General features: G+C 53.8%; 1 protein-coding gene across 1 annotated transcript; it reads right to left on the bottom strand.

The window, feature by feature from the left end:
* Positions 1 to 4,177: 4,177 nt before the first annotated feature.
* Positions 4,178 to 5,714, bottom strand: ID3 (inhibitor of DNA binding 3). The gene is made up of 3 exons (XM_054292352.1): positions 5,218 to 5,714; positions 4,964 to 5,035; positions 4,178 to 4,489 (listed from the first exon to the last, which is right to left on the bottom strand). Exons 1-2 carry the CDS (start codon positions 5,536 to 5,538, stop codon positions 4,979 to 4,981), a joined length of 378 nt encoding a protein of 125 aa, XP_054148327.1. The 5' UTR covers positions 5,539 to 5,714; the 3' UTR covers positions 4,178 to 4,489; positions 4,964 to 4,978.
* Between the last annotated feature and the right edge of the window lie 9,250 nt (positions 5,715 to 14,964).

The raw sequence follows: 14,964 nt of genomic DNA, 5'->3' as shown, positions 1-14,964 counted from the left end.
TGAGGGACCTCATCAGGATGCAGAGCACAAGGAGCAGGTTGACTATGTCCCAAAAGCAGGGGGCTGAAGCTGGGCTGTGGACCCCAAATGAGATCCCATTTCCTCCCCAAGGAACATTCCCAGGAGAGAGAGGGTACAAGGGGTGGGGCTGCCCTATGGCTCTGCCCAGACTGGGGGGAACAACTGTCCAAAGAGCATGTGATGGGCCACCAGGCAAGCACACGTGGTCAGCAGCCCCCACAGCCCAATGCCACACATCCCTGTGCCTGGAATGGGGGCAACAGAGAAGCTCCCAGTCCTTTCTGAAAGGGCATCAGAGAAGGTCCTGATCCTTCACAAGGAGAACAGCAGAAGAGATCCCAAATTTTGCCGGGATAGGCATCGGGGCAAATCCTGGTCGTTTCCAAGGGTACACCAGAGGAAATCTGAAATCCCAGATCTTCCCGAGGGGAGAACCTTCCCGGTGACCCGGGCTCTTCTTCCTCTGCCCTGGAGACGGCAGCAGCGAGTCGCGGCTGCGGGGCCCGCGCCGTTGCGGATCCACCCTCCCTCGTCCCCGACAGATTTTGGGACATGCATGAAGCCTCAGTCCCACCGTGGGACAAAGCCCTGATGTCACCTGTGGGAGAGGGAAGACCAGGGCTGACAGGAACAAGCGGGTTGGCTACCACGACGGAGGATGGTCTCCACCGGGGTGGGGAGGGAGCAGGAACAGCTTCCTCTAATTCCACAGCATCACTGGGAGGTCCAACCAAGTGGGTGCTGAGCCCCTACGCAGGTTGGTTTGCAGGATGAGCCCTCCTGTGCATACATGCACACGTGTGTAGGCACGTGTGTAAGTGCATTCACGTATGCATACATTCACCACATAAGTGTGCCTGTATTTTAAGTGTGCACAGACGTCAGTGCCCGGTAGGCATATTGTAAGTATTTATGGGCATGGATGTAAATGCATGCCTGCGTGTGAGTGTGCCTGGACACGTGTCAGCATCTGAATACACATGTGTGAGTGCACATAGCTGTGTGTAACTGAACACAGTCACGTATGCACATCTGCCCGTGTGACGTGCACTTACACATGCGTGTCAGTGTCATGAACGCGTGTGTAAGTGCACACAGGTGTGTGCAAATGCACAGTCATGTGTGCGTACATGGACACACATGTGAATATGCTCATGCCACACGTGTCAGTGAGTGTATGTGAGTAGACACGTGCGTGTGCACACCCGCGCTCAGCGGCCAGAACCCCCCTCCCCGCGTGAGCGCGCCTGGCCAAGGTCACGCGTGTGCGCGCAGCATCTGTGTCAGCGCTGCTGGCGCGGAGCCGGGCGGGGGGGCCGCGGGGCCAGGCCTTGGCCGGGGCAGCAGCGGGAGGAGGAGGAGAAGGAGGAGGAGGGAAGTGCGGCTCAGACAGCGCGGCGCCAGCAAACACCTGCAAACAGCTCCGGGCACACAATGGCAAATACAGGTGGGAACCGCCGCCTCCGTCAGCGCAGCGATTGCATCAGACTCCGTCGCTTGCCAAGAGGCGAACGAGCCGGATCACGGGCCACCGGCACCGCGGCGGGGCCGCGCTCGACCTTCACCACTCACCCCCCCGGTATTAGTTTTTGCCCTCTTCACCCTCTTTTCTCCACCCCTGCAGTGTAGTTGGGGTGGTAAAAGTAACGCCGGGCTTACTCGGCCAGGAGCATTTTTCTCGTTCCAGCTGTTCTCCCCGAGGTGAATCTCGGCTCTTGCAGCTATTTTTAGCTGCGTGTTTTTCCCGGTTTTTTTACTTAATTTTTTTTTTTTTTAAATCAGGGTTTTCCAGGAAAGCATCGGCATCCCACAACAGCCAAGATAAATCTGCTCCATGGGGTAAATCTTCTCCCCGAGGTAAATCCCATCTGCCCCACGGGGTAAATCATCCCATCAACCCCCTGAGGTAAATCCCAGTTCCAGCAGTTATTTTTAGTTGTGGGGGGGTTCCTATTTTATTTTTTTTTTTTTAAGAGGCGTTTCAAAGAAAGCACTGGACACTGACAGCCCAGTCCAGGGAACTAGTGGGGTCTGAACACGGCTTGTGCCAGAGTCTGGGAATGCCGGGGTAGCTGTTCCGGGCAAAGCGCCGGGATCCATCCACCACGGGGGAGGAGGTAGCGGCCCTGGGAGGCTTCTTGGGAGCTAGAGCCGAACCCCCACAGCCCCTGGCTTCGGGAATCCCCTGCCCTGATGCCTGAGAGGGGATAGGGGCAGGGGCCACCTCCACTCCCCAGGGGCTGCAGTCCCCCTCCACCTCCCCAGTGTCATTTCCATCCAAAAGGCCCCAGCAGGACTGGTTTCTCCCACCCTATCCTAGCCCCACTTCTCCAAGTAACTCCTGCCCCAAAGTAGGCTCACTAATGCACCCACGAGTCCAGGATTTCCACCACCATCATCTCTGATGAGGGACCCATTAGGACCTGGGATGGAGTGATCACACTGCAAAAAGCTCCACCTTCCAGGTACCAAGACTCATCCCTGTCCCCTGGCTCATGCCCAGGATGCTTTTCCCACCCATCCCACTTAAATCTCTTTGGCACATCAGCACTGGCACAGCTGGAGGACCATGACACCCAGGTGAATGTGAGGACACTCGCCCCTAACCCACCCCTTGCCTTTTCCTCCAGAGCCAAAAACCAGTGGAGATGGCAAAAGCTAATTTTTTCACTGTGAGCATAACAGCAGTTCTGTTCCCAGATGCAGTGGTTTCTGGATGGACACCTTCACCTGCCTCTCACCATGCCCGGACAGCCCATGTCACCGCATCCTACCCCATCCAGAGGTGCAGGAGGATACCGCCCCTGGGGAGCCTGGGGACATCAAGCTGGGAGGAGGGAGGAAAGTTCCCAGGGGCTGGTGATCCAGTTGGACCAGGTGGTGCTTTTTGGAAGCTCCACGTGCTGCTTTTCTCTGTGGAAATGCCCATGGACAAGGAGCGTTTGGCAGGTGCCTGCTGCACCCCAAGCTCCTGTTCTTCCATTGGGTAGAGTCTGAAGCCAGTGTGTTAGGGCAAAGCTTTGTATCACTCTGTGCTCCGAGACCCTTGTGTCTTCTCCCTTCTCCTCTTCCCATGATGTACCCCTGGACGCTGGAGCACCCTGGGGACACCCCAATGCCAGGGGGCAGGATCCACATCATGCCTGGCTAAGCCCACAGCAGCAAAACCAGAGCCCAGCATAGGGAATAAAGATGATGGTGCTACAGGTGGGGGTGAAGTCAATTTAACTTCATCCTGGGCAGGCCAACACCTTCCCCAGGGAGCATGATCCAGCTCCACAGCTGAGCCACCCCGGGGTCACATCTGTTCTGCTCCCAGGCCAAAGGGAAACCACAGCATTACCCAAGGAGAGGGAAAAGCATTTTTGCTCCCAACATCTCTTCCCTGTAGTGTTGACCCCAAGGAGATCGGGCCAGGCAGGGGCTGCTTTCTCAATACTACCTGGGGCAGCAAAAGCAGTCCAAAAACTCCTCTACCCATATGGGGTATATCCTGGGGGAGCAACATCACCCCTTCCAGCCCAATAGAAGCTCAAATCCAGTATCATAGCACCTATCAGCCCATTTTCACATGGCTAGAAGTGGAAAAAAGCATATTTTTCCCTCCTTCCCAGGGCTCCAGCTAACCTTCTAGATGGTCCCCGGGGCTGCAGCACCGTCTTCACTCTTTCAGTATCAAGTAAGCACAGCAGCACACAAAATAGCTGGCAGCCACCTCGGCCAGGAACGGGCAGCCCAGGGTTAATTCCTCCCATACCTGAGCTGACATTTCAATGCTATTACACAATTATGGAGATTCCTACTGTAACCCTAGAAGTTCCCATCAAAGTTTGGTAGGCTCCCACCCCCCCAGGGGGTTTTCCCACCCAGAGGTACACCCCAACTCCTTCCATCCCAGCGATGAAGGAGAAAAACCAATCAAAATTATCTGTTTTTTATTATGCAAAAATGATAACTTTTATAAAAAGTTTATAAAGCAAGTACAAGGCATATTCGCAGAAAATCACCTTCCTGCACAAAAGGTACAAAAAGTTATACTCTAGTATAGAGCTCCACAATACACGAGGCCACAGCCCCAGACAGTTTAGTTCATACTCAAGGATGTTTGTTCCCCCCTCCCCAAAGCCCCCTAATCCCCACCCCGCCATCCCATTAAACACCTTTAAAAAAAAAGGACTCGCTGCTATAATCCAAAAATATACAGACAACCTCCGCTTCATCATCAGTCCATCAGTAAAAATATCTCATGCGAATTCGGGTCCCAAACTGGGATGCTGAGCTCCGTGGGTGGGATGCTGGCGGTGGAAGGCTGGGGGGCTCGGAACCAGCCGCTCCCCACTCGCGGTGCCCGGGCCCGGGGGAGGCGATGCCGGGGCCGGTAGGTCGCAGACAGCCCGGCGCCACGGAGGAAGCTGCTATTTACCTCCGGCTGATAACGAACCAGGAACCGACACTCGCTGCCTGTTTGCTAATTGGCACAGGGAGGTGAGAGAACAGAGGGGGAGGGAGGAGAAAAAAATAATAGTGGTAATTAGTGCGGTGGTAAGTGGAGTTGGGGATGGAAATTTGGGAAGAGAGGGTGGGAGCCAGGAAACCAAGTTCCTCGGGGACTGTATCTGGCTCCCGGCTGCGAATGCTGGGGGTGGGTTGGTGCTGGTTGGGGACTGGAGTTCAGGTGGCAGACTTGGGGGGAGTGCAGAAAGGGGGAGCACTGGTCTGCATTATTTGGATCGGTATCGGTGGTGGGGTGCGCGTGGTGAAAAACTGGGGCGAGGGGAAATTAGGGAGAGGGGAGCATGGGTTGCTGGGGTTTGGCCCGCTGGGGATTTTGATGCTGGGGGCGGGAGGAGGCCCCAGGACGCCACCTGGGCTGTGGGCACATGGGGAGGGGGACTCTGGGCTGCGGATGGTGGTGGCGGTGGTGATCGGAGGCGACACTCACCTGGTGGAGGTGGCGTTAGTGACACAAACTTCTCTCGTCTTTGGTGCGGAGTTCTGAGGCGAGTTCAGCCGCCTGGAGAGAAAAGGGACGGGCTTAAGATTACCCCGGCAGCGGGTGGTCCCCACTCCTCCCCATTCCCCACCAACACACTCGGGGACCCAGCAGCACCCCTGTCCCGACTTATCACCTCCAACCTAACAGATCCTCTCTCCCCAAATCGACATACCTAGCCCCGAGTCCGAAGCGACCCTTACCTTAAGGGAAAATAGGGTGGCCTCGGAGGAGGGGTCGCGGCCCTTGGACCCCTCCTCCAGCACAATTTGGAGGTCGAAGATGTAGTCTATGACGTGCTGCAGGATCTCCACCTGGCTCACCTTGGTGCCTTGAGGGATGCCCGGCACCAGCTCCCGCAATTTGGAATAGCAGTCGTTCATATCGTAGAGCAAGTTCATAGGCTCTTCCAAGGCCGGGCTCTTATCGTGGCTGCCCCGGGCGATGGCTAAACTCTGCTCCGAGAGGCAGCAAACAGCCTCGTAGCAGCTCCGGACGGATCGCACCGGGCTGATGGCTTTCATGGTGGGCTCAGAGCAGGTCTGGAGATGCAGGACGGGAGGATGCCTAGGAGCCTCAGGGGCTGTCGCGGCAGCGGGGGTCTTGCTGGGACCTTCGAGCACCAGACCGCCAAAGAGGGGAGCTCTGAGAGCTTTGACTCTCACCCCCTGGACCCCCAACTTTCGTATTTCGCTGCTGATCGGAGAGCGTCGGGGAAAATGGGACATACGCGCGCCGTCATTATATAGGCAGCGCCGCTTGACCGCGCCCACCACATGCAAATTTTGAGCAACACAACCCCCTTTTATGTAAAATAACCATTAATCTCTTCCCTTTTATGTTAACGAAGCCCTAAACCCCGCCTCCGAGGGTCAATTAAGCATCAAACTCCACCTCTACACATAAATGAAGTCTTAAACCCCTCTACCTCACCCCCCCGATCCCCCCCAGCCCCCCAGATTGACCCTTGGTGGCCCGACAGGGGATGACACGACCACGCAGGTCCCCCTCCCCATGGCCAGACCCGCCAAACCTCTTGGGGATTATCCCCCCCTAACCCCTCAACACCCTAGCACCCCGAAACTGTCCCATTCCCCTTCCCAGTGAATTGCCACTATTTTTAGACAGGACGATGGGGTTTCCCACCTCCCAACCTCCCTGTTTTAAGGAAATTAGTGCCGCCCTTTTCCTCAATCCGCTTCTCATCTGACCTCCAGACTTTCTGGCGTCAGGAATTATCTTGTGACCAGCAGAAAAAAATTAATTGCGGTAAAACTGAGGTTACGATGGAGAAACCAGATTTAGGTCAGCGCCTGCGAGAGGCCTGGAAGGTTTTTTATTTTGGAGGTGGGAGAGGAGATTTATAGGCAAAGGGGTTATCCCTAGCAGAAGTGATTGGCGGGGGGGGGGGGGGGGGGGGGGGGGGAGGGCGGGCAGGATATGAAGGAAACTACCCTTCTACCATAGCTGCCTTAAAACTTACAGAATCAGAGAATGTCCACAGAAAAAGCCCAAAGCTGGAGCGATCTGGGGTCCCCGGTGGGTGTCACTGCAGCGGGTGGCATGTGGAGGGGTCCTGCAGTAGCGACAGCCCTGCAACACCCCGACAGCGAGTCAGGATGAGCCTAAGGGAAAAATCCTCTCTCCCCCAAATATTGACTTTGGTGGGATTTAGTTATGGGGTTGTTGTGGGGGCTTGGTTATGAAAGTGCAGGAAGGGAATGTTACAGCCAAGAGGGTTGGAGGGAGGCACTCTGGGAGCCTGCTTGGCCCAGGGCTCCCTGATAATGAGGGGGGCACGGGGCTGAGGGTACAGGGACCTGGACCAAATTACTCCTGCCCACGGCAGCGATTTATTCTAGATCTGCCCAGATCCCAGTTTGGTAGTGCTGGGGTTTATTTCCACCCCCAAAGGGGTCTGGGGACTGCAGGCTGGAGGGCACCCCTCCTCCCACATCTCCCCCAAGCCATGAGCTGCTCAACAAAAAAGCCTTGAAAGCAGCATCCAACACTCTTTGTGCTTGGATTATTTTTGTACCTTTTATTTTTCTCTCCACTCCCTCCCCCTCCCCCCATCTCCCCGAACCCCCCACCTCACTCGTTATGACTTTCCTGGAAAATCACCTCTGTGTAAAGGATAGCAGCTTGGGAAGATGCATAATTACCCTCATTAACCAACTCCCCCCCTCCCCCCAAAAAAACCCGAACAAAATAAAGTTAAAAAATAATTAAACATCTTTTAAAAATAAATTATTACTGTAAAACTTCATTAAATTAACACAGATCTTTAAAACGTTTACAAAACATTTAGAAACTCTTTTCAGACCACCACCTGAATCCTTCTTATGACTTCCCCTCAATACAAGACAGCAGCGTACAGCCTCTGCTTATTCCCATACACCCCCTCTCATTTCCCAACGGATGGCGGTGGGGGGGGGGGGGGGGCGCTGAAAGGCTTCAGAGGGACTGGGAGGGGAGCTTTTGTTTGCAGGGGGGTTTTGTTGGCGGCGGTTCCCACAGGCCCTGCCTGGGCGGCGGGACCCGCTGCCTTTGCCCAGCTGTGGCCCGGGCCCTCCAGCTGTGTTGATCTAACTCCCGGCCCCAGACAGCCTGGCGCCAGCCCTGCGCACGTCATGCATTCACAGAGGGATGCGTGGCCAAGGCAACCTCCCCCCGCGCCTCCCCCCGCACCGCCACCGCCACGGCCACGCTGCCGCCGTATTCCAGGGGTATTCATTCCAATCCTGGGATACCCCGAGTGTGCGAGAGGGCTGGGAGCACAAGAATGCTTTTATCTGATCACCCCAAGTTTGTGTCACGACCCCTCATTCGCCCGGATGGGTCACTTCACTTTTGACCGGGACAAAGCGGCGCTTTTAGGGTGCCCTTGCGGTGTCAGCTTCGGGTTTGAGGTGTCCTTATGCAGTGGCTGCGGGAGGAGTGGATTTCTTGGGGTGGAGAACAGAAAATGGGGGAGGAAGGGAGTGGGCATGCTCTGGAGCATGATGATTTCGTGGTGAAAGGGCCCACACCACACTGGGTGTTTTATTAAAATGAGAAGTAAAAGAAGCAGCAGAAGAAGCAGGAGCTGGGATTTTCCACCTCAGCAAGCACCCCAAAATGATACCAAAAAGCCCCTTGTGGGACAGGTGACCATGTACCTCACTACAGCTCAGCTATTGCTCCCTACTCACCTTTCTCCTTTTCCTGGGAGCAGATTTTTAATCCCAGGGGATTTTCCCATGCTGCAAATATCTGCAAAGGTCCTCAAAACTTAGGGGGGAGCCTCACAAGTAGCTGCTTCCCCCCACCCCAAAATAATCTGCCCCTTGGGCTTGGGTTTGGTTTGATTTTTTTCCCCCCTGAAATAAGTCACTATAGGTGACAGGATGTGAAGAATGTAACATGGAGTGGAAATGGCCAGATTTGGCCTGGCTGCTGCAGGGCAGGGAGGGCGAGTGTGGGGGTCCCTGTGTCCTGGGGGAACACCACCAGCATTTTGGGAGGAATTTCTTGTGTTTTGGAAGCTGGGGGCTGTCTGGAAGCCCTGGTTGTGGGGCAGGGATTTGATGGGAGAGGAGAGGAATGGAGATGTGGCAGGCTGCCCAAGGCAGCTACAAAGGGAAGAAAGGCTCTTCCCCAGGGGTCATCTGGATTCTTTTTCAGATGGGGCTGAGGTATAAATCCCATTTACCAGGGATCTTCAGAGACCTTCAGGATCTTTCAAGAGCAAGGGAAGCTGAGGGACTTGGCTGGCTTCCTCTGGCTCAGCCCAAATGGGAACAAAAGCTCAGAGATTAATTTACAGATTTTTGGAGATGCTTCAAGCCACACCCCACACCCCCCCCCCCCATCCCCATCTTGGGCACCCACATGGCACACCACAGCAGCACTTTGAGGGAGTTGTGGTACTGGAGAAGAAATCTAGATGGAAACTCAAGGGAAAAAAGGGATTCTGGCTTCTTAAAGGGCTCTGAGATCTCTTTCCCACATTATCCCAAAGGCCATGGGGAGGCAGTCCAGTACCATTTGGTGATCCTGCTGAACACTGTGTGGCAGCTCTCTTTACATTTCAATTTGTGCTGGGGCCAAGTGCTCCTGGATGGACAGCGAGTCCAAGATAGGCAAGGACAGGCAGCAACAGGCATTGTGGCCCTGCTCTGGCCATTAGTCATGCAGAGAATGTGCTGACAGGTTCCTGTGTAGTTTGACAAACCCTCCCTGGGGTCCCCGTAGCCACAGTGGCACCCCTATATTGAGCTGCGATGTCCCAGATTTGGGGTGTTTCAGGATCAATGGAGATTGTAAATTGGAGCTTGGAGATTGGATGGATGGATGGATGGATGGATGGATGGATGGATGGATGGATGTTAGTCCACAGCCCATGCAGAAAGGAGCCTGGCTCCTTTTTGAGGATCTGTGCCTCAGTTTACCGCCTTCACCCAGCACAGGGACCCTCTGCCAGAGCCAGACAATGCCAGAGGCTCCGTAATGGGCCATGAATGAGGCTGGATGAGCAGACAAACGGCAGAGAATTAGGGGGGGAAAAGGAGTGGCACCTACACCCCAAAAGCAGCAGTGAGGTGCCCTGCCCCCCCAAGCCATGTCACTAGGAGACCTGACCCAGCCCTGGGGAATGTGCAGCTGTTTGTGCAGGCGATTAGCCCCAGGACCCTCCCCTCAGCCTAAGCCCAACCTAGCCTGGAGGCAGCACCCAGGACAGTCCCTGCTGGTGATCATTGAGGACCAAGTGAACACCATGAGGCATTACCTTGTTCCATAGTACTCAAGGGAGGGAGAGGAACACTCTCATCTCTCTGGAAGGGAACCAGGAGCTGTGACATGAACTGTGGCCAAGCTGCTCAGTCACTGTCCATGCCTCAGTTTCCCCACACTTCCTCTCATCCAAAGCCCTGTCAAGAGCAGAGCCATGTCTCCCTCACCCTCAGAGCCAGAGGGAACCATATATTCCCATGAGGAGTCACAGCTGCTTCTTCAGGGCAAACCCTGGACATCTCTGTTCCCTGCAGAGGAGAGCCTGGGACATTTGGAACATCCCTGGGTAGTACCCAGAGTGGGGAGAGACAGTGGGGTTGGGCCTAGGCGGTGCTGGGCAGGCAGCAGTGGCTGTTCCCAGCACCGGGATTCTCCTCAGCTGCTTCCTGCTGCCCTATCTCACGGGTGCATCTGGGGAGCTGGGAGCAGTGCTTCCACTGCCACTGCTTCCTGTGCCAACCCCCCTGCCCCAGCCACCGTCCTCATCACCTCCCCCCATGGCTGGACAGACCCCACTCTTCCCCTCCCCACCCCTGACACGGTAGCAGCCCCTCTGAGTCCATCTGCACCCTGAGGGGTCTTTTCCCTCCTAGGACCCTTTTGGGGCACCCCCAATGTTACCCTAATGAGCATCACATCCCCATGTTACCCTAAGGGGCCCAAGACTGATCAGCTCATGCCATGTGACCCCCATAACCCAGGCCTTGTTGAGGGGGTCCATGAGGGTGTCCCCAGCAGGGTAAGTGCTGAGGTGCTGCTGTGCCACTGCTGGAGATACACTGACAATTTGGTGCTCAACCCACCCCTTGCTCTGCTCCCTTCTCTCTCCAAAATATTTTTGATTTCTGCCTTCCCAAATTGCATCCATCCAAACTGCATCCCTGCAAAAGGAGGAGGAGGATGGGGCTGGGGGTGCAAAGGCTGCAAGCGTGAACAACCCTGGCTGCTGCGGGTGTGGAGACGCTGGGCTCAGAGGAGCCTGGGCCCCGCTGCCACTGCCAGGGTGACAGTGAAGCAAGTCCCACAATATCCTCGGGGGGCTGGGGTGCAGCAGCAGGGGGGCAATGGGCACCCAAACCTGGCACTGTCTGCCACAGCCTCCCCGCAAACATGGGGTGCTGCAACCCTGGCATGGTCCAAAGCAGGGAAACAGGCATGGGGATGAGGAGCCCAGTCTGTGTTACGTTGGGGTCCCAGGAGGAGTTCTGCTGCTCCCTGTAATCCCGGCCCCCAATCCCTCCCTTTCTCAGCACCCCAAATTGCTCCCCCCAGTTCCTGCTGTGCTGCAGGATGTGGCATTGCCAGGCTGCCCTTACTATAATCAGAGGCTGTTACAACTCATCACACCCCCCACCCTACACTGCCTAGCCCTAAATCACACCAACCCCAGCAACCCTCCTCCAGAAAACCTGACATACATCCCCAAAACCCTTAAACCTCCCAGATCCTCTCCAAAACCCAACACAAGCCCCTGGCCAAGCCATCCATCCCCACTACTGCCAGAAAGCCACATCACCCAGCATCACACAAAAGAGCCCCTCCATGGGAAAACATGGTGGGGAGTTGGGGGAGAGATGTTTTATCTTGGCCTCCGTCTGCCCCTAATAAGGCAGGTTTATTTTTAGTGGAGGTGAAAGTCAGAGCCACCACTCAAGAGCTTTTTCCACTCACATCTGCATTTGTACAATTTGGGTTTCCTGTTGTGGTTTCGGTGCTTTTCAAACCTGCCCAAATTGTTATTTTCTTTGCTTGGCAAAGAGCGACACAGATCGCTCCCTCTGTATCCTCAGTATAAATATCTTGCCAGCATCCCCTGCCCAACCTCCCCTCTCTAACCTCTCCATTCATCTGGCCCCTGACATGCTGATATCTTGGAATGGGGTCCAAGCCTCCTCATGGGGCTGGGATGCGGGTGAAAGTTCAGACTGGACCAAATAATTCCTGCCCTATATTGTGCCTTTCCAGCCCCAGTGCGGGATGAGAAGCCACTCTTCAGACTCTGAGTAGGCAAACTGAGACAGGGACGGTGTCAGTGCTGTAGTTTGTGGATGGTGGACCAACAAGCCTTTGTTATCATTCTTTCTTTTTCTATTCTTAGCTAGCCTTCTGATTAAATCCTTTCTTCTATTCTTTCAGTATCGTTTTAATATAATATATATAATAAAATAATAAATCAAGCCTTCTGAAACATGGAGTCAAATCCTCATCTCTTCCCGCATCCTAAGACTCCTGTGAACACTGTCACACCAGGCTGTGATGGAGGAGCAGATGAGTGGGGAATGAGGGGGGGTCATGCCCCCAGAGAGACCAAAACCTGTCAGAAATTTCACACGGAGGGGTGGGTGTAGAATACCAAAACCTGTCAAGTTTTTCGTTTTTATAGGTATTGGCAAAAATTTGGAATTTATCTCTAAAACCATTTGGAAAGAATGATTTGGAAAGAATCTATCCGTTCTATTGTACACAGGAATGTAGGAAACTGACTAGAGATGCGTAGTCGTTTTGAAACCAATGTTATAACGTTTTTACCTAGGAATGAACCAATCAAGTGCCCTTAAACTGTAGGAACAGCTGCTGGGGCCGAAGGGAATAAATACAAAAGGCTCTCCGGCAGCTTCAGCCTCCGTTCCCTGCCTGCCCCAAAGCGCGTCCAGCCCGGCCCGGGCAGGGGGGCGGTGCTGCCGCCTTGTGGGCGCAGAGCGGTACTGTGCACGGAGGGGAGCGGTGAAGCACAGTTAGGAGGGCAAAGGGACGTGGCCGGGCTTGAGCGGCCGCCGTGCGGGGCGGTGGCTGGGAAGAACGACATCGGCGGGGCCGGTTTCGGCGGGCGGCGGAGGGGCGGACGGGACAGAGCTGCCATTTCAAGATGGCGAAGCGCCCGCGTACCAGGACCCTGCATGAGCCGGGCCGGGCTCCGGCCACACACAAGATGGCGGCCGCGGCAGGACTCCGGCAGAGACGTCGCCGCCGCTTCCTGCCGCTGTTCGCGGGGCTCCGGTGCCGGTGACCCCGCCAACCGTTTTCTCCCGCCGGGAAAAGCAGCAGAAAATGGCGCTGAGAGCGCGGGATCGGCGTCGGGACCGGGTTGAGGCAGCCGGCAAGAGAAACGCCTGTGCGAGGAATGGGGATGCTTAAGGGTACCACAACAAAGATGGCGGCTCGGCCGGGGGTGGCTTCCGGCAGTACCAAACATTGCGGAGAGGAAATCCAGGAGAAATGGGTGCTGGCATCCTGGGCCTGCCAGACAGGTTTTGTACTTGATTGCAAGGCAGTTTTCCTGCCTCTGCAGGGGGTAAAAACTGGAAAGGGAGGAGAAAAAAAAACCCTCACTTTTACGCCACACCCAAGATGGCGGCTCGGGACTGCACTCACTCGCCCTCCCAATGATGGCGGCAGTATGCTCATGCGCCTTGGGTAGGGAGAAGAGGGCGGTACAGAAAGTATAAAATATAAACTACATATGAGAAGGAATAAAAGCTCTATGTCACGTGCAGCAGTAGAAAATTTCAGGCTCCCAGGGAATAAATAGTTTTCTTTAAATCATTATAGTTTTGGGTTTACTTCCAGGTAGCCTGGAAGTTACTAATGCTGCTTTTTTATTCTAAAGCTATAAAGGAAAACCAAGATTAGAAATACGCGGAAAGAAAGAAAGAAACGCACAGAGCGGCTCCGAGTTCGGCCGAAGCGCGCCGAGCCGGGCCGAGCGCACAGAGCGGCTCCGAGTTCGGCCGAAGCAAGCCGAGCCGCGCCGAAGAGGCGAGTCCAGCCGAATGCAGCCGACAATAGCCGAGTTTAGCCGTTTACAGCCGAATTTAGCCGAGCGGCTGTGAGCCTTGCACGCTTGAGGTGAGCGTGCATCATTGCCGGCTTGGGATTGAGTGAAATGCACTAAAGAAACCAGCTTTGGGGAGGGAGGCAGGGAAAACCTCTCTTAACGTTTACCAATTCTTCCGTCAAACTCATCACGGCAGGACAGCGTGAAGACTGAAAGTGTAAGAAGATGTGGAGGGAAACAGAGAATCTGACAGGAGCATCGAACGCACGAGTGCACGAATTTTGCTTTTTGCTTGGATGTAAACTCAGAAGTTTTAAGGAATTTGGGAAGGAGAAGGGACATTTCAGAAGGAGAAGAAGGAGAAGTTGTTGTTACAGTCCTGGCAAAAGCTTTTGTTCTAGCTAATAAAAGAAGTTAGTTTAAAAAAAAAAAAAAGTGTTTTTTTTTTCTTCACTATTATATTCATTGGTGGTATATGGTGTGTTGTTTTATTTCTTGGTGTTATTAACTCTGTGTAAATTGTTTTTTGAGTGAAGCTAACTTTGGATGGGTTGTTTTGTATTTGAGGTAGGATTAATTTCGATAGGTTTCTTTCATAGACTTCTGATAGGTATTACTGGGATTTTGGTTTTGTTTACTGTATGCATAAACATAGAGATTTGGTAGGGCCAGCTGGGCTGCTGGAGTTTTGGGTGTGAATTTATTAGATGGCTTTTGTTAAACACAGAATAATTATGTAAGGTAACAGCAAATTACCCAATTACCCAATTTATCTAGCTATGTACCCTTACCACAAAGTTTTATATCTTGCCAGTTTTCTGTTCTTCTGCTCCAAGTAGTTGTTGCAAAAAAGAAAGCACTATAATTTTTCTGAAGAGTTTTCTTCTATAACAAGCCCTTTACTGCCCTTGAATCTGAGTGAGAGGAGCCAAACAGCTGCAGCTGCTCTGAGGGCTTGGTGGGATTCGCCCCCTCCCTATTCCCGGGTGCCATGGGAACAAGGGGCGGGCACAATCAGGGGTATATTAACCCCAGCCGTGGCTGAAGGGCTTCATTCCCTCCCTGGGATGTGCTGGGGTAAGAGCTCTCCTCTCATTTCAGTGAAGAGGCTCTTTCAGCTCATCTCAGCTTCTTTTCAGCAGGTGTTTCTGGGCATCTAAAGAACAGAGGCTTTGAAGATTCTGTGAAGTAAACAGCATGGAATACAGGGAGTATTTAGATTCATGATTTTGGGTTTTGTGTTTAGGAGTGGTGAGGTGCTTTTGTAGTTTTTGGTTTTGCTCTGGTTTTCTTTTTGGATGGAATTCTTTTGGTGGAATTTTTGGGTTTTTTGGTTTTCTTTTTGGAGTTTTTGGTTGGTTTTTGCTGGTTTTTTGGATTTTTTGATGGTTTCTGTGGA

Source organism: Melozone crissalis, unplaced genomic scaffold (genome assembly GCF_028551555.1).
Source record: "Melozone crissalis strain CALT ecotype California unplaced genomic scaffold, PUWL_Pcris_2 ptg000108l_1, whole genome shotgun sequence".
NCBI lineage: Eukaryota > Metazoa > Chordata > Aves > Passeriformes > Passerellidae > Melozone > Melozone crissalis.
This window is presented reverse-complemented; position numbering and strand designations above follow the sequence as displayed.

Coding starts and splice junctions, on each gene's coding strand:
- ID3 (XM_054292352.1), bottom strand. CDS start 5,538: ATGAAAGCCATCAGCCCGGTGCGATCCGTCCGGAGCTGCTACGAGGCT. Junction 5,036..5,217: donor CCACCCTATTTTCCCTTAAG/GTAAGGGTCGCT, acceptor TTTTCTCTCCAG/GCGGCTGAACTCGCCTCAGA.